At 31.4% G+C, this 22684-nt stretch overlaps 1 protein-coding gene across 1 annotated transcript; it reads left to right on the top strand.

Moving 5' to 3' along the window:
- Positions 1 to 15042: 15042 nt before the first annotated feature.
- Positions 15043 to 19832, top strand: LOC143198282 (uncharacterized). The gene is made up of 2 exons (XM_076407411.1): positions 15043 to 15149; positions 18596 to 19832. The coding sequence occupies exons 1-2, from the start codon at positions 15129 to 15131 to the stop codon at positions 19694 to 19696; spliced, it is 1122 nt and encodes a 373-aa protein (XP_076263526.1). The 5' UTR covers positions 15043 to 15128; the 3' UTR covers positions 19697 to 19832.
- Positions 19833 to 22684: the final 2852 nt, after the last annotated feature.

Consider the following 22684-nt stretch of genomic DNA (forward strand, 5'->3'; position numbering starts at 1 on the left):
TGCGCACGGAATAATTGTCACTGTCTACCTTTAAAATGGAAGGACTATCAACAGAGACTATTACGTAGCGTTATTGGACCGTTTGAAGCACGAAATTGCCGAAAAACAGCCGCATTTGAAAGTGCTGCTTCACCAAGACAATGCACCGTGTCACAAGTCAGTGAAAATGCTGGTAAAAATCCATGAATTGGAATTCGAATTGTTTTCTTATCCACCGTATTCTCCAGACCTGACCCCTACCGACTATTTCCTGTTCTCAGATCTCAAAAGAATGCTCGCTGAGAAGAAATTTTCGTCGAATGAGTAGATGATCGCCAAAACTGAGGCCTATTTTGAAGCAAAGGATAAATCGTACTACAAAAATGGTATCAAAAAGTTAGAGGGTCGCTATAATCAGTATATCACCCTTGAAGGGAATTATGTTGAATAAAGAAAACTAATTTTGCCAAAAAATGTGTTTTACTATGGTAGGCCGGGGACTTTTCAATTGACCTGTTAAGAAGCATTTATATAAGGTGATAGTGGCATAGCTCTAATAAATGAAAAAGTCAAACAATACCCGGAAAACATATATTACGTGAAAATATACGAATTGAAATCGAGACAGAATTGAAAATTGAAAAACTACGAATATTAATCTCCGAAATCCCCACCCACGAACCGCACATCCTGGTATAACATTAACGGGAATTATTTCACCAATGCTCGCAGTTACGTCACCGATGAAAGAACGAGTCTGAAGAATCTGAAGTGTTGTTATGAAAATTCTAATTTAAAACGCACACATACGCTCGCTCTTTGACCTCTACCGAACACCTAGCCCGAAACCAAGGCGATGACTAGCACGAAAAGGAACCTCTTTCGCTGATGGCATTCTAGCACGAAAGCAGCAGCGTTATGTAATCTGGGTTTCTAGCACATAACCATATTTTTTTCCTATTCGTTAGATGAGAAACGACGGAGAAATTTCGGGTAATTATCTTTTGACGAATATTTTTTGCAGACTCTATAAACAACCGCATAGTGATGAAACTAAAATTGATATCGGTTAATTATGTTACATAAATTGGTTTCAAAATGACATAGTTTGACTTCATGTGTTAGGACATGAATTGTATTTGGTGGATGTGAAACAAATCACATCAATCAGCTTCTGTTAAGTGCTTTCTAGTACTATTTATATTGTACGTATATATTGTTAGTGCCGCTAAAATTCGAAAAAAACGGCCAGACCGATTTAGCCAATTTTGATTTTGAAATCTTTGGGGTAAACCACAGAATGTTTATATGCTTAAAACATATAACAAGCTGCTTAAATTGAATGAAACTATTACTTCAAATGTTCGTTCACATCAAATGATCAGATTGAACAACGTATAGTTGCAAAAGGGGCCTATTACTGGTGTAAATAACAACGAGTACGATGAGACGATAAGTAACGGGCCCAAATTCCTCATCTTGCTCTGCCACATATTGTGTACCCACCAGACATTCTGATTACCATTTCTTTACATTAATGCAACCTGGCTGAACTGGTACAAAAACATGCATACAGCTTTGATAGGATTACAAGGTTAACTCTGTTACCCCATACAGATGATCCGCTCCTAATAGTCAGAAGAAAATATGTATCAGAAGGAATGATAGATAAATTAGTAGCAAATAAGCTAAGAATTAATAAAAGAAAGTGTAGCGACCTTAAGGCATGTCGAATTTTACATCGTGGAATAACGGTCTACAAAATACCCAGAAATATAATCCCAGATGTTGAACACGAGCGGGGTGCCAGCAGCGCCAACTAGAACCCGATAACGAATAGCTGGCAACGTTTATCTGGGATGTTATTGAAGGGTATTTCGATTCATTCAGTGCTCAACCATCGTTTGGTTTAGACGTGCCACCATCAACTGCCCAAGCCTCGTCTCCAGGTAACACCGCTGCCATCCGTTTTATCTGATTGTATTTTTCATATTTTTATATAGCCAATAAATAACGGTCACATAATGTAAACACCACTGTTTCATTTCGTTTTACATCCATTCACCGAGCCACATCATTTACCCCAAAGTGGTGACCCCGACGTGATTTTTCGCAAAATTGGGTTTGGACTCGCGAATGGAGGGTACGTGAAACATATACGTGGCCGTTATATTTTTTGTTTCAAAATTTTCAATATTTTTATTCGATTCGTTTTCGATTTTACCTTCGATATTCATTTTCATTTTATTCCTATACATTTCATTATTTCCAATTCATTTTTTTAAATTTTTTGTCAAAATTTTCTTTCACAATCTTTTGAACTCATAGATATTTTTACATCACTGCTTAATCATCAGCGTCTCGGCTAAACATTTCTTTCGGCGCTATGTTTAAATCATAATGTCTTCCTTCGCTCGCCATCTCCGTCATAATGGCAGACATTTAGATTTGAAAGGCTTTGGGCAGCTTCGGTCGGATACCGTCGTTATTTGTTTTTTCTGAATTACCGTAACGTATGTGACTACGGATTAGTCACAGAGCAACTCCAGAAGCTAAGTACCGATTGCAGTCACCGTAGACTCGTCATGTCTTCGCCGAGGTACCAGAATTGCTAACGTCTCGTCGTCGAAGAAAATAAGCTACCATGTCGTCGAACAATCGATCCTCCCACAGCGTCGATTACGGGGGCCCTGTCCGAAAAATAGCTTGTTCTCAACGTCGTCGATGGACCACATTCAAGTGCCAAAGCGACGATGAAGCAACAGTATCTGTAGGACCGGAGGATATCCACAGCCTATCAGATCGCAACCGTACCGACCACAATCGTTTCGATTTATCATATTTTTCAAAGCCTTTTTCATGCAGCACATTTTGTTTGGAATATAATTTTTTTTGTATTTGATATTTTTTCATACATTTTTGTATTTTTGTTACTTGAAGTAATTGTATGTAAAATTCTGACAGGGGAGTATTGTAGCGACCTTAAGGCATTTCGAATTTTACATCGGGGTATAACGGTCTACAAAATACCCAGAAATATAATCCCAGATGTTGAACACGGGCGGGGTGCCAGCAGCGCCAACTAGAACACGATAACGAATAGCTGGCAACGTTTATCTGGGATGTTATTGAAGGGTATTTCGATTCATTCAGTGCTCAACCATCGTTTGGTTTAGACGTGCCACCATCGATTGCCCAAGCCTCGTCTCCAGGTAACACCGCTGACATCCGTTCTATCTGATTGTATTTTTCACATTTTTTATATAGCCAATAAATAACGGTCACATAATGTAAACACCACTGTTTCATTTCGTTTTACCTCCATTCACCGAGGAAATCAAGAGTTGGTACATGTAAGCAAGTTTAAATATCTATGAATAATATCAGAAAAGCAAACAAAGCCTTTTACATAAATATATAATAGGCGAACACATAAAAAACAGAAATATATGGCATGGCAAAACAAATCGAAGAAAAACTAAAAATAAAAAAGAAAATATTAAAAACATATAATATTTATGATCTTTTGATTTATCATCTGATGACTCACTAATACTCGAAACAATCAATTAAAAAATTATTAAGAAAAAACCGATCGATCATTATTTAAAGAAAAACTAGACACATTATTATCCACAATTTCGCTTCTCAAAATCAAGATGGCTTTTCAAAAGCAAAAAAACCAATTTCAATGAAAAAAACTTCCCTTTTATCATAATAATAATACTAAGAAAAGTAAAATATTTCGATCTCAAATATCCATAGTTGAAGAAACCGAAGTCTTTTAACACTCTATATGAAATTAATGAAATAGATTAGAAACTAATAATACTGAACCTGAATAATATGAAAATTAATACTACGAATAAGAAAATGACTAAGACAATGAACAATAGAGTGGTGTGAGCGAAAATATTAAAGGATCTAGAAAATTAATGGTGTGATGAGGCCATCCTTCATTCGTTCATGCAGTATTTCCTTGAATTAAGCAATTCGAGACCCAATGTCAGAGTTATCCAAGCAATCAAAATAATACACTTCTTGAACCAAAATATTGATTCGCATTTTGACACGATCTCTAATACTGTTCTAGTTTTTTTTGTATTACCTGTCATGCCTGTAAATCGGAAATTTTCAAAGTTACATAAGCGAATTAAAGATCATAAATGCTCGTTACATAAAAACACCGGACATGAATAATAAAACTGAGAATTTTCTTATTTAAATTCGACAGCCACGCCTAACAAATACGTGTTACAGTTTTTTACGTAAACCAATCCACCGTTGGCTAACGGGCTGGACCAATACAATTACCATTTCTTTTTACCAGATCGAGTTAGGACACCGTATTTATAAGGAAGTGTTGATAGATATCGAAGGTCAGGGAAGCGCATTCACCGAATCATCAACACCGAATTGTTTACATATCTCCGTTGAGCAAACATTAATAAAGCAAATAATGAAAGTACCGTCAACCATCGGTGCGTAACTATTAAGTGGCTATTATTTATCGTATTCTTAAAAGATGATTTCATGTATTTATTTGAAAATGTACAACTCTGTTTCAGCTATGTTTTCCTTAATTAATTTAAACCTTATTAATTAGCACCATCCATTCGTTGCCTAAGTAAAAATAATAACTTGATGCTTTTTTAATATTTCAGCTTTAACTACAACACTTTATTTAGAAATTTTAATATTGTCAATTCAATTTTATAGGATTATTTTTCCACTCAGGGCGTAAATTAAAGATTATATTTAACAAAAATCAGGGATCAAAACAAATGATCTAACAACTACTTACTCAAATGTCAAACTAAAAAAAGCAAATATACGTGCGAGATCTGAATGTCGATGGGGTCGGGTGATAAATCTGCAAACATAATAAAACGTACCTGATCAACCAATTTTCAATGACAAGGGTGAAATTAAAATATAATTGAAATATTACTTAGATAGATACTTTTCTTGTCAGATAATTAAAATATAACGGTACTGACAGTTAAAATACTGGTAGCTATTTCTGTTTCGATAATAATATTGACAAATACAGTAATGGATAATATTTATAATCTCTATAAAAGACGATGGCAATGGTGACATTAAAATGATAGAGTAACCAGGATGGTTAGCAATAATCTTAGTCCATCGTACGCAATAATTGACATACAATCATTATAAAACAGGCAATAACGGTAACTAATAGCAATGATAAACTATGCTGGAATGAGTTATGACATGTGCACACGATACAAAGGGAAAGTAACGTACGGCTTACCAGCTTATACCCTAACACCAACAATAATGGACGTGCAATGAGATCAAGGGAAGCAAACGCACGAGATCCTGCCATTATTAGCAGCTTATTAGTACTCGCTAGTGTGAAGCTAAAATGTTCAATATATAAATAAGTAAATATGTAAATATGTAAATCAATAAATAAGCAACTTCATTGCTATTATGCACTCACTAACTCCGATTATGATGAACGTGCAATGCGTACAAGGGAAAAAGCCAGAGGCAAGCACGCTAGATACGCTGTCACCAAGATCCGACAGGAACCACGTTTGATGGCATTTATGAATGCTTCAGGTAGTCAATAAACCACATATACTAGATGTATATAGCCAAACTACAACATATAATGGATAATAAAAATAATAGCAATAATCGATAGCAATGGTAAACTGTGCTTGTATGAAGGATGACATGTGCATACGGTACGAAGGGAAACAAGACATAAACACTAAAAATAATGATGTGCAATAAGATCAAGAGAGGTAATGCGTGAGATCTGCTGTCACTAAGGTGAGTAGACCTCGCCAGGATTAAGCTAAATTCTCAAATAAATAAAGGAACAATATATATGCTTCGACATATACATAGATCATAACTACACGTCAGTAACTTTAGCTACTTTGACGCCAGTTTCTGGATTACAAAATATTTATATTTACAGTTGCAACCATAAAACTATTATCTTTGCCATGATTTAAGAATTATTGGGAGTATACTACGATTCGATGAAATAATAAAATAGTATAGAATAAAATATATAACGATAAATGGATAAATAAATAAATAAATAATTACAGCATAACGAATAGAGAATAATAAGTATAAAATAATATATAGAGAATTATAAATGAAAAATAATAAATAGAAAATAATAAATAGAATATGAGAATTATATTTAGTTGAAAGTATCGTCTCGGCAAAAAATTGAACTGAATGGTAAACATTTTCGTGCGATGATTTTTTACGATTTTCGACGTGTATTATCACAACAAGACTGCAACTTATTAATAAACTTAATTTGACTTTTGGCGATGAATCTCTATCAATAACCACTGTGTATCACTGGTTTAGTGAATTCAGTCGTGGTCGTAGTTCGCTGTTCGATGAGTTTCATGAAAGTCGTCCAAAATCGGCAGTTGTGTCAGAAAACATCGATGCTGTGTGCTAAATAATTAAGCAAGATCATCATGTCACCTATTGTGACATTGAGGAATCCCTAAGAATTAATTCCACCAGCATATATGCGATTTTGAATGAACACTTAGCTGTGTAAAAGTTATATTCGCGTTGGATCCCACACAATTTGACAATCGCTCAAAAAAAGGCTCGTGTCGACTGGTGCAAAGAAAATCAATCACGGTGCTTCGAAAAACGTTTATAAAATCGTGACAGGTAACGAATCATGGATATATTCGTATGAGTCCGAAAGTAAGCAGCAATCGACTGTATGGGTGTTCCAAAATGAACCAACAAAAGTTGTTCGCGCTCGAAGCACTTCAAAGAAAATGGTGGCCTGTTTCTCCGGGAAAACTGGTCATATAGCAACAGTGCCTCTAGAGGATCGCAGAACAGTAAATTCTGATTAGTATACAACCATTTATTTGCCAAAACTCTTCGGTGAAATAAGGAAGACAAACAAGAGACGTCGGATTGTTCTTCAACATGACAATGCGAGCTCTCACACATCGGCTCAAGCAAGAGACTATTTGAGCACTCAAAACATCGAATTGATAGGTCATCCGCCTTACAATCCTGATTTGGCATCCAATGACTTCTTTTTGTTCCCATCCGTGAAGAATAAACTGCGTGGTCAACGATTTTCATCGCCCGAAGAAGCTATTATAGCATTCAAAAATAATGTTTTGAAGATACCTCATTCGGAATGGAATAAATGCTTTGAAAATTTGTTTAAGGGTATGCGAAAGTATATCGATCAACATGGCAAATACTTTGAAAAGCAATAAAAATATATTCGCAGCTTAACTATTTGTTTTGTTCCTATTCCCGAAATATAAATAGCGACCCTCGTATTATATTATATATGTATTTTTATTATTTTTATATTATACTATCATATTATTATTTTCTATAATATAAAACTTTTTTCTAATCTTATATTCTTTTTATTCTTCCTTTTTCTTTTTATTGGTAAGTTTATCAATAACTTTATTAGCATTAATGAAAACGAAATTGAACCGAAGTAATAATCGTTTTAACACCATTTCACCACTTAAACTAATATCAGTTTAATAAAGTAAGTATTTCATAAGAAAAATATGAAATTATTATCTACCTGACACGCTACAGTAACTAATAATCTTCAAAAGACCCTGTAGGAGATTAATTACGCAGAATTACGTTTGATCTTCTTTCTATTAAATGGACCTCTTACTTTCCAATAAAAGTAATTTTAAAAGTAGCAGTTCGATCGATTTACAATCACATTTTTTCTAACAATTGTCTCGGATCGTTTTTGTTGTACTCGACAAGATTTACAGCAAGACTTCCTGTTGTCTTCTATTGTCCCGTCCATCTTATCAGATGCTTTTACAAAAGCGCAAGGTAATAGCGTAATCTATATCCGATAATAGCTTTTTTAGTATGTAAAGCCATGGTATAATTTATTATTATAGTTTCAATTAAAATGAAAAAAAGACTAAAACAAATTATAAGTTCGCATGCCTTAATTTTTTTAGAATAATTGAATTCGCGATAGTTTAACTAATCCACGTCGCTTGTAAAGTCCTTTTTTGTTTCTTAATTGAATACAATACTGTTAGTTATTGCTTAGTTATAAATAGTTTCCAGACTAATTTTAAATTTAGAAGAAAATTTATACATGATTTAGAGGTTTTTAGATCTATATTGGATATCCCTTAATATTAAACTGAAGAAAAAGTTCTACTTGAATTCCAAGGTTATACATATCGTTACCATTGTTTTAGCGAATGCAGTGATATAAAAGTAGAGCCTGTATAAAACCTAATTTTGAATAAGGTTTCAGCATATAAGCACTGATTTAACAAAATCAATTGTGATGGGTTCAATGAAGACCCACAAATAATATAGTAGATTAGATTTCAACATGACCAAATTCTAATAGAGAAATTCAAGATATGATAATAAAACTTATTGTGAATCTGCCGCATTCATTAGACATTCCTCCTCTCACCTCACATATATATATATATATATATATATATATATATATATATATACTACTCACAATATATACGGTCATGTTGAAATCTAATCTACTATATTATTTGTGGGTCTTCATTGAACCCATATATATATATATATATATATATATATATATATATATATATATATATATATATATATATATATATATATATATATATATATATATATATATATGTATATATATATATATATATATGTATATATATATATATATATATATATATATATATATATATATGTATATATATATATATATATATGTATATATATATATATATATATATATATATATATATATATATATATATATATATATATATATATATATATATATATTTTTTTTTTCCGTGTATATATACAAACTAGAAATGTGTGTGTTAGTATATTGGATATATAAATTCCCACGAACATTTATTTCATCTAATATTTTCAGTGTATACAAATTAAAAATTCAATATATTTTATACTACTATTTTGTTATATATATATATATATATATATATATATATATATATATGTATATATATATATATATATATATATATATATATGTATATATATATATATATATATATATATATATATATATGTATATATATATATATATATATATATATATATATATTTTTTTTTTTCCGTGTATATAATATATACAAACAAGAAATGTGTGTGCTAGTATATTGGATATATAATTTCCCACGAACATTTATTTCATCTAATATTTTCAGTGTATACAAATTAAAAATTCAATATATTTTATACTACTATTTTGTTATTTCCTTTAAATGGAAAAGGTGTCAAAATTAATGTTTGTGGTAACATATATTACCTAGGCATGAATCCTCAATTTTTTTTGGAATTACGCTGTTCATTGCACAGGATCCAGCAGGGACGTATGGTGTTGTCGAAAAAATTGACAGACTCTTACTCTTAAATGTATTATTCTTATACGTTACTCGCATATTGTCTTTAAATTATACATATCTCAGTCATGTGTAAAAATACATCAGTTAGGTGAAATGAATGTGAAGACATTCTTATAGATAGGTAGCAATATTCTCCATACTAATACCTTTTCGTACTTACAGGACCGTACTGTATCGTACATACTTATAGCACGAAGATTTTCAATAAAAGTATTGTAAATAAACATGCAATATACCTTAGACCATGATTACTGAAATGGAATCTTGAAACAAGTAGATATCAACTATCCTTAAATGATTGACTCGACACAATGACTCGTGAAAAACTATAATTGATATAATGTTTATCAACTTGTAATTATTTGAACAAAAATAACAGCAATACGTCAGAAGATTTCACGATATGAGAAAACTGTTTAAAATGAGAATTATCGTGAATAAGGATAAATCTTTAAATAATGGGAATAAATAAAGACACCTGTTTGCTACAACAAATTGCTTGACTGTAGTGATTGTTGAAAAATGTAACCGAATCTTGTCATGCAAACACATAACTTTGCGTCTGTTACATCTATTGAGGATATTGTTTATAACAATACGTTGTTCAGTTTATTTTATTAACATCGGTATATATCTGCAGTGAGAGTTTCATTAAATTTCAACAGTTCAGATTACACTACACTTTTCTGATCCCATTATATGCACATCAAGACTGAATATTCCGCCACAATATCGATGTGGATGGCTCTCCTGTACTAACCCATGACTTTTTGCCCTTTTGTTGAAATGGTTCGAAATTGCACTTTCAGTTAATTCGTGTAGTAGCATTTACCATCTTTCTGTATCTTTCCTATCACATATAAACATCTAAATACAGTTAGCTCATCAAGACTGAATAATCCATCCCAGAACACATCCGCTTTTACCCAGCCTGGTTACTGGCGTGAGTAGGAAGGTCATTCCTTATCGGATTTTACACTGTTGCCTATAAAAACATTTAAAATTACAGTCACAAATATAAAGTACATCATGCCTCAGCAGGATTCAAATCCGCAACTATCTCAATAGTAGGACGACCGTCCTGTCGCCTTAAGAACTGCGCCAACGAAGCCGGCTAAAGTCGTGCTTAATTCCTTCCGAAACTTCCCGAGGTATAACCATTGCAATCCCCTCAGGGCATCATCATCAAGCAAAAACTTGATATTGAGGCTAGTAGAATATTATTCATTTGGTTTGGATGAAATCTTACTTCCAGATGTTCTGCAAATATATTTGCTTTTTTAAAATGTAATAACGCTAAATAAAAAACTATTCTCTTATTTAAGAAAATATGGAAATCTCCAAATTTAACAATAAGGTTAGGTTGTTGAGGTAAACCAAGAGCTGAAAACACACGATGATTTTTTTTCTTAACATTTCATAATTAATATCAAATATCATAATGAACATTAACCAAACAATTTATAACAAATCAATTCAAACTTTCATGACAAAAAACGAACACTAAAAACTGCATTAACTTTACTAAAATAGTAAAACCATGAATCACACGTAAACAAATCATTAATTCTGGCCTAAATCTTGAACTTCTCTGTCTAACATTTAAATGCAGGGAATCCACCAGAGCATCCAAGATCAGCAGAGGTGTTACGTGAATGGGACGACTTCATTATACGCGACGGTAACCATTACCATCTTTTAATGGACTAATAATTAGCTAGATGATGCTCGTTCAAGGACGGGCGCATCAAGAAGGCGATGAACTAGATCGGATTTAATTATCGCGACGTAATCTGTGACAACTTTCCTTTGATACGGATGGTTTCGTTATGGCTTTGAGCGATCATTATAGAGATATAATTAACAGTTAATTTTAGTTGGGTGCGAGTAATATGTTGTTTTGTCAATATTATGCAAAATATTTAACACAATATGCGGTGACATAACGTTAAAATTTCTTTGAATAGATTCATTTCGTGGAAATCTTAAAATAAAGCCGCATCATTCAGTTTAACTGTATAAAATTTTACATATTGCAGATTTTTTATATTAGGTATGTTAGTTAATATTTTCAATTAATTATTAACAAGCTTAGTTTTGGAATATTGTTCGGCATTTTAAACTATTTATCCAGTAATGCATACTGCATGCACCATAACAGATGATAGTTGGATGGGTCCAAGTTTGGTGAACATACTAAGTTCTTCATCGCATCCTAAGTTCTCATTCTGCTTTGCGACTAAAGCTTTTATAAGTCTCTTTGTGTAACTCCTCATAGGCTAGATGACCATTTTTGAAAATCTAATTCACGATAATTCAACGTATATACTTTACCTGGAATAAAAGTTATTTCACAAAGATTTTAAAAAATGTATTTAACGTAATATTGAAGTAAATAGCACTGTTGATAACACTTGAAGTTAGGCCTCAAATGGGCCTCATTAATTTGTTTATTGTGTATATAAGTCCTTAATAGTTTTATTCTGGTTTCAGTTACCAAATAATATAGAAAATTATATTTAAAATAATGTTACTGGTATAGTCGTAGAAGTGTGCATGAAGTCAGTATATGGTTCTACAAGATTCAAATGTCAACTAAACAGAAGAAAATGGGCTTCTAACTGAACTCACTGGACATTCACTGCTTTTGTTATCTTATGCATCAAATAGTTCAATGGGCTATACGTTTCCTTCAGCTTTTAATTATGCACTAGGCTAAAGGTAAGTGACACAAGTTTCTACAGCCTGGTTTGTAAGTCATGGCAAACAGACATTTCAAACATTTCGAACAATACTTAGTTTAAGTTTCAGAATTTAGTTTAAGAATTCATAGGAAAACTTGATGATAATATATGTCTAAACAGAGATTTTGTAAAGTACTTGATGAAGTATTGTAGTTGCACATGCTTATAAGATTGTAAGGCTATTTTTTTTCATATACATGTACACTTTCATATATATTTGCATCTGAATCTTCAAATTATCATCATAAAATGTTTCAGCAGGTTTGCTATCGATACAATTTTGATTTTCCTTAGCAAATATAGTCCGCTTGATTTTAAAACAGTTCTTACAGTTCCCAAGTGGCGATTGTGCTATTGGGTACTCTTTACCCATTTATTATTGGCACTGGACTTATTGGCATTTATTAATTTGCTTGTCAAGTGTTATACTGATAGTATTTTTATTTAATGTTCCTCAATATTCTACTATATTTCATGGTTAGTGTGTCTCGGTACCCCCTCGCTTCAATTCTATAAAAGTTCTAGTACTTTTCTAGTGCAAGTCTAGTTTTCTAGTCTATTTTTCTAGTTCTAGTGCAAGCTGCAATCGCGCATTGAGTTTTCATGCAAAAGGATTTTAAATAATCAATTTTAAAATTACTATATTTGTACCTAAAAATAACTACAGATATATTGTATATCAATAGCCACCATATTTGATATTCTAAAAGGTCTTATGAATCACGAAGTATGAAAATTTCTAATTTCTAATTCAGAGATATCCAGAGATTTCTAACGTCTAATAGATACAGGAAAGCAGATTCGACATTTTTATTGTTTAAAAACGATGATGAAAAAAATGTTACTATTCCCTAAAATAAATTGTATTTAGCAATACCTGAAAATTTAGCATTAGCGAAAAACTTAAATAAAAATAAAAGTCATCATAAATAGTATACATCATAAAATTTCAAAATTATTTTGGTCTCTGATTAAAACATCAAAATCCTTGTTAGAATCCTCATTCTTAAAAATCAATTAATTAATTAATTAAATTGTTGTTGGTTAAAAATAATTGTTGTATAATAACATTCAATTCAATATAAAATTATTTATTAATATTCTCACTAATAATTCTCACTATGAAGAAAAAGTGTCCAAACTTGTAACATCTCAAATAACAATAAATTCCTCAAAATATATGTATTTTGAGGTGAAAGAAATGAAAACCAATGTTGAATTGCTTTAGAATTTATCCTTTTCAAGATGTAAAACACTAATTTTTTTAAAATACCTTTTTCATTAAATATCTTTTACGACAGTTAATTGAAAATTTCATAAGACGCATTCTTAAGTATATTCCTTTTGTGGTATAATGTTAAAAAAGTGACATATCTTAGGTAAAAAATACTATTTTTTCATTAAATACATTTTTAACTTCAATTAATAGGAAATATTATTACGCCTATATTATTAAATGGCTAAATAAAATCACGTTATTTAATTGAATTAAATTTCATTGTAATAGTAAAATATGGTTAATATATTTAATAAAAAATTATATTAAACTAATGGGCAAAAACCAAAATCTGAAGATGGCAGATGAGATTCCGCCGAAACGTTGTTCTAACACTATAGGAAAAAGATATCGTACGTAAACTGTTATATATTTAAAACAATACTCATTCTTTAAATATATACCAACAATAATATATATTTTTTAAAGAACATAGGTTAATTAATTATACACAAAAACCTTAATTGCATTTATATATTAATCAACCACAAATAAACGAAACAAATAGAAAGTAAATTTAATTTGAGATTTAAAACTCATAAAATCTTTAATATTTTCAATAAAATCTAAGAAGAATACAAATTATGCAAAATTCTAGGAACTATTATTATACATACTATATATTCTCTAAAGAGACAGAGAAACAAAGGGAAAGTAAATTTAGTATTAATTCATTATCTAAAAATCTTTATAAATTCAAAAAGAAATCATACCAATCTACAACATCTCCTTGAGCTTGGATCAAAATCAAAAAAGACTATTGTGTATACTAATCTCCATATTTTGTCAGTATATACTCTAGGAGTATCTATATAATTTAATTTACTGGAAACAAATGTAAATAGTTCTGGTAACCAACACCAAAAAACTCTATGTTTTAATCGAATACTTAATAAATTAAAAAAGAAAAGCAAATTTACTTTCAAAGGGTTAATTCCTAAAATATAGATAAAATTACAAGAGATATCATACCCGTTTAAAATTTAAAAGAAATACATATATGTCCATTTTAGGAATTATTATTAGTGCAACTGTATTATTTTTGGCACAAAACTTATAACAAACTATGTAAACATTAACTCTGAAGGGTTGAAGAGATTTATGGTTCGTTAATTAATGAAAATCAATCAATCAATTTACTTAATAAACAAAAACAATTCTAAGCCTATTCAAAATGAATAATTAAAACTTAAGTGAAGATAATCTTTGTAAAATAACAAATAAATACGTATAAATTATCCTACCAATTTAGCATTTAAAACGCATCAAAATTAATCAATCTCCACTATTTTATGATGAACACAAAACACTCATAGCACTCCATCTGAAGCAGAACATCAATCAATATCTAAGAAAGATTCTCGTATTTTACAAGGCTCCAAATTTCACTAATTAAAACAAACAAAACAATGCGTCGCAGCCTACCATTAATTCCCAGTGATTAAGATGCCAAAGAGAAGATAAAAAGAAGAGGACACAAGGTTCCAGTAACAACAATGATTTAGAAGAAAGTGATCTAGCATCGCTTGGCGTCGCGACCAGTTCACGGCGGCCCGAAAGGGGGGCGATCCATACGAAAAACACTAAATATTCCCCAGTATAAAGCTGGTGTGTTGTGATAAAATTTCTCAGTAAACCGACAGAGTTTAACCGCACGTCATACCCCCCACAAGATCGGGGTAGAAACAGTTTGTCAACATGCAGTGGCTATCACTACTGGTCAGTGATGATTTTTTTGTCTATATTACCATGCAGTGCTTTGTTTTCGTGGTGTTTGAGTGCCCCTAATTCGTAGTAATAATTTTTCCTTTCTTTTTCTTCAATTATGGTGGAGGATCCGCTTTTTTATTTTATTTGTTATTACTTAATTATGGTGGAGGATTATTTTTATTCAACGTCAATTATTATTATAATATTTGTATATAATTCAGATAACATCTATTTTTTTATTTTATTATCATTTAATAATTACTCTTGTACTAATAATTACTAATTGTTTTTATACTAATCATCCCAAAATTCAATTTTCAGTTTCAATTTATAAAGTATATGTTTTCATATAAATTTTAACATATCTTTTTTTGCAATACTTATATTTAATTCATGATAAAATTGCTGCTTCTTTTCTCATCAATCATGGTGGAGGAATGTAATGCCATGTTTTCCTTTTTCTATTGCTGTTTAATTGTGGTTTCCGTTATCTTTCCAATATGAATAACAAATATTATCTTTTAATTGTTTTAATACTTTTAAAAGCCATTTGCGTATTTCAGAATATTTTTTTTAATTATAGTTATATAACATTATTTTCATAAATCAATATAAAACATATTTTACAAGAATTAAATGATATAAAGCTAAGTATTATTGTTATAATATTTATATATAATTCAGATAAATTGGATAACATCTCTTTTTCCCATTATTATCACTTAATTTCTTGATTAAGTACTATTAATTTTTTCATATATAACCGATGTTTCTAGCTTTTTTTTTAAATAATTATAGTTATAGTCTTCTTATATATCAATATGTTTTTGGAAGATAACCATTATTTAAATAACATTTCGTGAATTTGAATTTTTGTTTTATTTTCCCGAAGTGTCTTCACTGTATATTCTGTTTACTATGTTTTATACATATTACATATATTAACATTATTTTGAGAACAAACATTATACAAAATATCATATTTTGTTCTACCTTTATAAAAATAAAAGTACTAATACAATTTCAATATAGTAATATTTTAAGTCAACAAAATTAACAAAACCAATAAATATAAATAATTTAATACATTTAACTAAATATAGAATGCTCAAAATCCAATGATAACATTTAAAATATCAGCATTTTTAATATAATTACAGAAACTGATCAAACAGTGTTTTCACTATTATTCATCATTAACATAATATTTCCTATATTGGCTTTAAAAGGTTATTTCACTATCAAGTTGGCGGTGTTAACCACCCAAAACAAATTACATAATTCCATTCGGGCTCTTAAATAAGTAAATAAAATTAAAAACGCCAGGTTTCATTACCATAAAGTAATTATTATTAGTTATTTTCGCGTACAGGTGGAAAGTTCTAAAATTAACTCTTAAACCGTTAGATGTCAACATCCATAGCTCGAATCATCAAGATCTGTTGACAGGCGTTTAATCAATTATTGCTTAATACTGTTTCAGTTCTCTCTTATTTTAATAGTAATGCAACAAGCTCTACTAATATGTGTAATGTACTTTCTAACGAGGTACATCATAGGCCTACTTGATTAGGTCTAATTGATATTCGAAGAAACAAAATCGTTAAAAATACAAAGCAATTCGGATCAGGTAAATTTGGGTTTTACATATTATTTGAAATTTAAAACCATTAGGAATTAGCCTAGATACGATGTGCTGTGTCTTAGGTAACGGATGAAATACTTTTACTTGTTGAATAAATTATTGGGTTGACGATAGAGTAATTTTACTGTTGTAATGTGACATATTTTACGAGGTTTTTCATTGAAATAGGTATGATATCTAATTACGTAAAGAATTTCTTAAATAGATTCTGTAGTAAAATAAATTGGACTGAATATTTTTGTAACAATTATTTTTTCCATGCAGGATAAACAAATTAGTCCAATGTTTTCTTATTCATAAAAGTTCGATGTTATTCAATTGTTTAGAGTACTTTAGGGGAACATGGATTTTGTGGAAAAATAAAATGACTATTATTGACTTTTTTCCATATAGGGCAATCAAAATGTGCCATTTTTCATCCTCACATTTCATTGCTACATATTTGATTGAGTAAATTTATTTATATCAACCTTTCAGGAAACATTCGTTAGTAAAATTCTGGGGATAAAATAAACTGGATGTTTTTCATAGCAATTCTTTTTTATTATCTCTCAAAATTCTATATGGTATTTAATTACGTAAATATTTCTTAAATTGTTTAGGATCATAATTAGGGAAACATGGATTGTGTAATAAAATAAAGTGGATATTTTTCATAGCAATCTTCTATTCCATATACTATATGTAATTACCCATATAATATATATAGGTAGTTTTGCATAGCCTTTTCATCATGTATTAGAAAAGTTTTATATTTAATTACGTAAAATTATTTATAGTAATGTTTTAAGAAACAAATATTCTGTGGTAAAATAGATTAGATGTATTTCATAGTAATCCTTTTTTCCATTTTTCCAGGGTAATTAAGACAAGTAATTTTTTTATTGTCTATCAGTGTTTGATATTGTTTTTAATTACGTAAATAATTTTTAAAATTGTTTATAATTATTAATGGAGATACATGCACTCTGTGGTAAAATAAATTGGATATTTTTCATAGCAATATTCTTTTACATTTAGAACAATCAAACGAGATTAATTTTTCTTCATCTGCCAAAGTTCGAGGTATTTTTTATGACAATTTTAGGAATCAATAAACTTCCTTTTATATAATTTCAATAATATACCAAATAGTATCTATTTTTCTTCTTTTTAAAGAACTCTATTAGCTTTTAGATGCTTATATGGAAGTTATCAATTGATACTTAAAGCTATTACAGATTTTCTTTCTGTTTGACATGCATTTTTCATTATACAATTCGCTTTTGGATATTTCTTACCTCTCCTAAAGTAATATTCACATAATTAAATCGACAATGTGTATCCACAGTAAGGTTCAATGATGCTCTCCATTTTCTTGTACAACTATTTGTATATGTTTGGCAACAGTTCATGCACAATAACTATTACATTTCTTACATAGGCATATTTCAACTTATGGTTCATCAATTCCTATCTAGTTTAGAACTTCTCTTAACGTTTTAACTAGATTCATGTCTGCTAATACTTGCATTTCAAACATACTTTGACACTATCAATATTATCTTTTCTAAACTGTCAAAAACAAAGTCGATAGCCGTGTTTTATCCAGCAAGTCGACGATTTTTTTCAGATCATAAGAACATATACACTAATAATGGCAGCAGAAACATTATTCATCATGAAATCAACCTCGACATGTATACTTAGCAAAAAATCGAAGCTATAGTAACATCATCTTTTAAAAATACTTTATAATAAAATATCACACGTAATATTTAAATGGCACGCTAAATTAAACCAAACTGATTACTATAACATTATATTTCAGGTGATCGGTTGCTTTGTAGCAGCTCCGACTCAATCTAGTCCAGTTAGTCTCTCGCGTAGCAAGAGATCCTTCCACCATGAACCCGAAGGGTACTGGAGCAAAAAGCTAGTCTGGAAAACCGAATGGGTAAAAGTATGGAAGACCGAGAAAAAACTAGAATGGAAACCTGACTGGAAAAAGATCCAGGTGCCTATCTGGAAGGAGATCCAAGTACCCATTTGGAAGGAGATCAAAGTACCCGACTGGAAAACCATCAACAAACCGGTATGGATCGAGAAACAAGTACCTGCTTGGAAGGAGATCCAAGTACCGGACTGGGTAGAGAAACAAGTACCAGCCTGGAAGGAGATCCAGGTGCCCGACTGGAAAGAGATCCAGGTACCAGACTGGAAGGAAATCCAAGTTCCCGACTGGAAGGAGATTCAAGTCCCCGCTTGGAAACAGATCTGGAAACCCATCTGGGTAGAGATAAAGGTCCCCGCCTGGAAAGAGATCCAGGTTCCGGAATGGAAGAAACACTTCGTACCTGAATGGGTCAAGGAAGGTATTCATGGAGAGCACTATTTGGGTAAAGACGAGCACGGAGCCGAGTACACCGCCCACGATCTCTGGAAGAAGAAACTCATCTGGAAACCCGTATGGAAGAAAGTATGGAGAACGGAGAAGAAACAAATATGGGTGCCCCAGAAAAAGATGGAATGGAAAGCCGAATGGGTGAAGGTATGGAAAACAGAGAAGAAACAAATCTGGAGGACTGAGAAGAAACAAATATGGAGAACGGAGAAGAAACAGATCTGGAGAACGGAGAAGAAACAAATTTGGGTACCACAGAAAGTCCAAATATGGAGAACGGAGAAGAAACAAATCTGGGTACCACAGAAGCAGCTAATTTGGAAACAAGAAAAGATCCAGATCTGGAGAACCGAAAAGAAACAGATCTGGGTACCCGAAAAGAAACAGGTCTGGATCGATCAGTGGAAGAAGATCTGGGTGCCAGTTTGGAAAGCAATCGAAGTGCCAGCATGGAAGAAGATCTCCAAACCGATCTGGGAGAAAGTGTGGGTCAAAGTAACCCATCATCACGACCATCACGATTGGTAGTCGATTAAGAATGTTGTTATTTGTTTTTTATGATTTGTTTCCTGTAAATAAGTAACTATCTCTGCTTTATATTTAAGACTTAAGTAAACAATAAGTATGTAAGTATATGTATATAGTCATATTCCATGATCGCTGATTGTTATTGAGAAATATGGTTGCAGTACTGTCATTCAGAGGGCCATGTTTTTACGTTATATTAACCTAACATTTCTCTAGCAAAATATACATAAAATTGTTATATTTTTTTGTTAGATTTTGTACCTTTTTATTAATAAATATTTTTAATAAAATAAATATTTCTTTTGTTATATTTTAAAGTCTCCATTTTACCAACCAGGGTTTACCTGGACTGAACCTACTGCTTAACATGGGATTCGGTCCTCGGCACTAAGTCTACCGACTGACCAGAGACCATCCCAGAGGTCATCGGGCCTCACCTAACCTGGTTACTAGACATGACTAGGGTTTTTTTGTCGGATTTTGGATTCTTGTCTTTTGGACAATCACAATTATAAGTAACCACAAACATAAATGCAACAGTAGGGAAACGGTCCTGTCCCCTTCACCCCTGCGCCAATCAGGCCAGCTAAACTATTTTATTATGTTTATTTGATGAAAATGTAACCAATATTTAATTATACAATTATATTAAGGGGTTATACTACCTTAACGCTTTAAAATTAATATTTTAAATCAAATTTTAAGGCTTTAATATCTTCCATATCTTCAGGTATCCAGATATAGTATTTACATAAATTTGAGATATAATATGGCCATATAGCATTAGACAAATATACAAGATCGATAAAATAATACTCCGATAGAAAAATTATCATACACCTTAGCGAATTATGTACACCGCCTCTTAGTTTTATTTATTTTATTTGACAAGTTAATTTGAATAAATGTGCGACAAAAAGTTACACAAACACGAAAATTAATATTAATTAAATGGAGAAATATCGAGACTATATGATGGTTAAGATAAAACCTTCATTTTGCACTTTTTATTTATTGTCTTTTTATTTATTGTCTGGCTTGGTTGATAATAAGTCTTCATGTTTTTCAGTAGCTCTCTGTGACTGTTCACTTCACCATATCTGCAGTTCAATGTAATGAATTCATCACGATTTGTACAGTTGAAGGATATGTTAATTAATGACATAATGGTAGAAGAAATAAAGGCAAAGTATTTGTAGGTGGCATAAAATTGGTGCTTCAAGATAGACGATAATCTGAAATGGAGAAACTACTTGCGAATTCTAAAGAAGGAATGGATGTTTCGACGTTGATGGAAAAACATTTTGAACAAAAAAAATTTGCGGCAATAAAAATTACAACAGTTTAACGGCATATTACTTTCTGAAAATAAACATAAAAATAAACCATTAACAAAACTATTTAACCAACAAGGCATGAAGGAACAAAACCAATTTCATCGATTAGTTTATATTCGTTCCAAGCCAGTATTGTTTTACCGCTGTCTCATTATATTGCAATAAAAGCGAATTGAAGATGTTCGGGTTGTCACTCCTATCCTACAATTACCGCAAAATGGTAATCTTGAAACTTTCTCCTGTTTGCATCATTTCCTCGCTCGCGCGCGCACACATACACACGCGCACAAGCTCGCGAAAACAACAGCGACAATCTAAGCGATGCTCTAAAACCATTTAAAATCGTGTACCGTTGAGGCAATCGATGTTCCCGCATTGAAGAATTAGCAATCGCAATAGTTCGTTTAGCATTCCAACCGGAACAAAACAGTGAATCACGAAGGAATTTTCACTGTAAATCAAGTTTATATCATTTATAACAGGTCAATTGAAAAAGTCCCCGGCCTACCATAGTAAAACACATTTTTTTGGCAAAATCAATTTTTTTTATTCAACATAATTCCCTTCAAGGAAATACACGGATTATAAAGACCCTGCAACTTTTCGATACCATTTTTGTAGTACGATTTGTCCTTTTCTTCAAAATAGGCTTCAGTTTCGGTGATCAACTTTTCATTCGACGAAAATTTCTTCCCAACGAGCATTCTTTTGAAATCTAGGAACAGGAAAGAGTCGCTGGGAGCCAGATCTGGAGAATACGATGGATAAGGAAGCAATTCGAAGCCCAATTCATTGATTTTGCGATGGTTTTCAATGACTTGTGACACGGTGCATTGTCTTGGTGAAGCAGCACTTCTTTTTCTTCAAATGCGGCCATTTTTCGGCGATTTCGTCCTTGAAAGGATCCAATAACGCTATGTAATAGTCGCTGTTGATGGTCCATCCTTTTTCAAGGTTGATAACTTTGCCAGCTGACTGTTGCGTTTTCCCACGCTTTGGAGCGGGTTCATAGTGTGCAGTCCACACGGATGACTGTCGATTGGACTTCGGAGTGAAATGATGGAGCCATGTTTCATCCATTGTCACATATCGACGCAAAAACTCGAATTTATTACGCTTGATCATCTTCAAAAACTACTCCGAATCATCAACTCGTCGTTACTTTTGGTCAAAAGTGAGCTCGCGCGGCACCATCTTTACATTTACTTTAGAGTGCATCCAATGCATAAAAACTTAAAATACAATTAATTATATGGTCACAATAGTTTGTAGTGTAATGTTGTTTTAAATATTTACATTAAACTCTTTTTCCACACCACCAATGAGGTAAAGTTCTAGGCGCGTTTTTCTTTCATGTGATAGTACCATCTAGAGCCCGTAATTCACCTAATTAACAATTATATATCAATTATATTAATAACAATTATATCCAGTTATATATATATTGTTTTACTTTCATTAGAGAGTATATTTATCCTTTTACATTTAGTTCTTATTTCCTTCGTTGATTCATTTTGGTATTACTGCATTTCTCCTTAGTTTCTTTTATTGCTACTTGTGTACATTTTTACAACAGTTAGTGTTCATTATATCTTTTCTCTACAATTTTTCTGAGATTTTTTACAATTATCCTATATTAATTATCAGCATT

The sequence above is a fragment of the Rhynchophorus ferrugineus genome, unplaced genomic scaffold (assembly GCF_030347505.1).
Source record: "Rhynchophorus ferrugineus isolate W39M unplaced genomic scaffold, kcgeb_rfMv2 rfM6, whole genome shotgun sequence".
Lineage (NCBI taxonomy): Eukaryota > Metazoa > Arthropoda > Insecta > Coleoptera > Curculionidae > Rhynchophorus > Rhynchophorus ferrugineus.

What these genes read in the sequence shown, in the direction of transcription:
- LOC143198282 (XM_076407411.1), top strand. Translation starts at nt 15,129, where the DNA reads ATGCAGTGGCTATCACTACTG. An exon ending in TGCAGTGGCTATCACTACTG is followed by an intron (nt 15,150 to 18,595) that starts GTCAGTGATGAT and finishes ATTATATTTCAG; the next exon opens with GTGATCGGTTGCTTTGTAGC.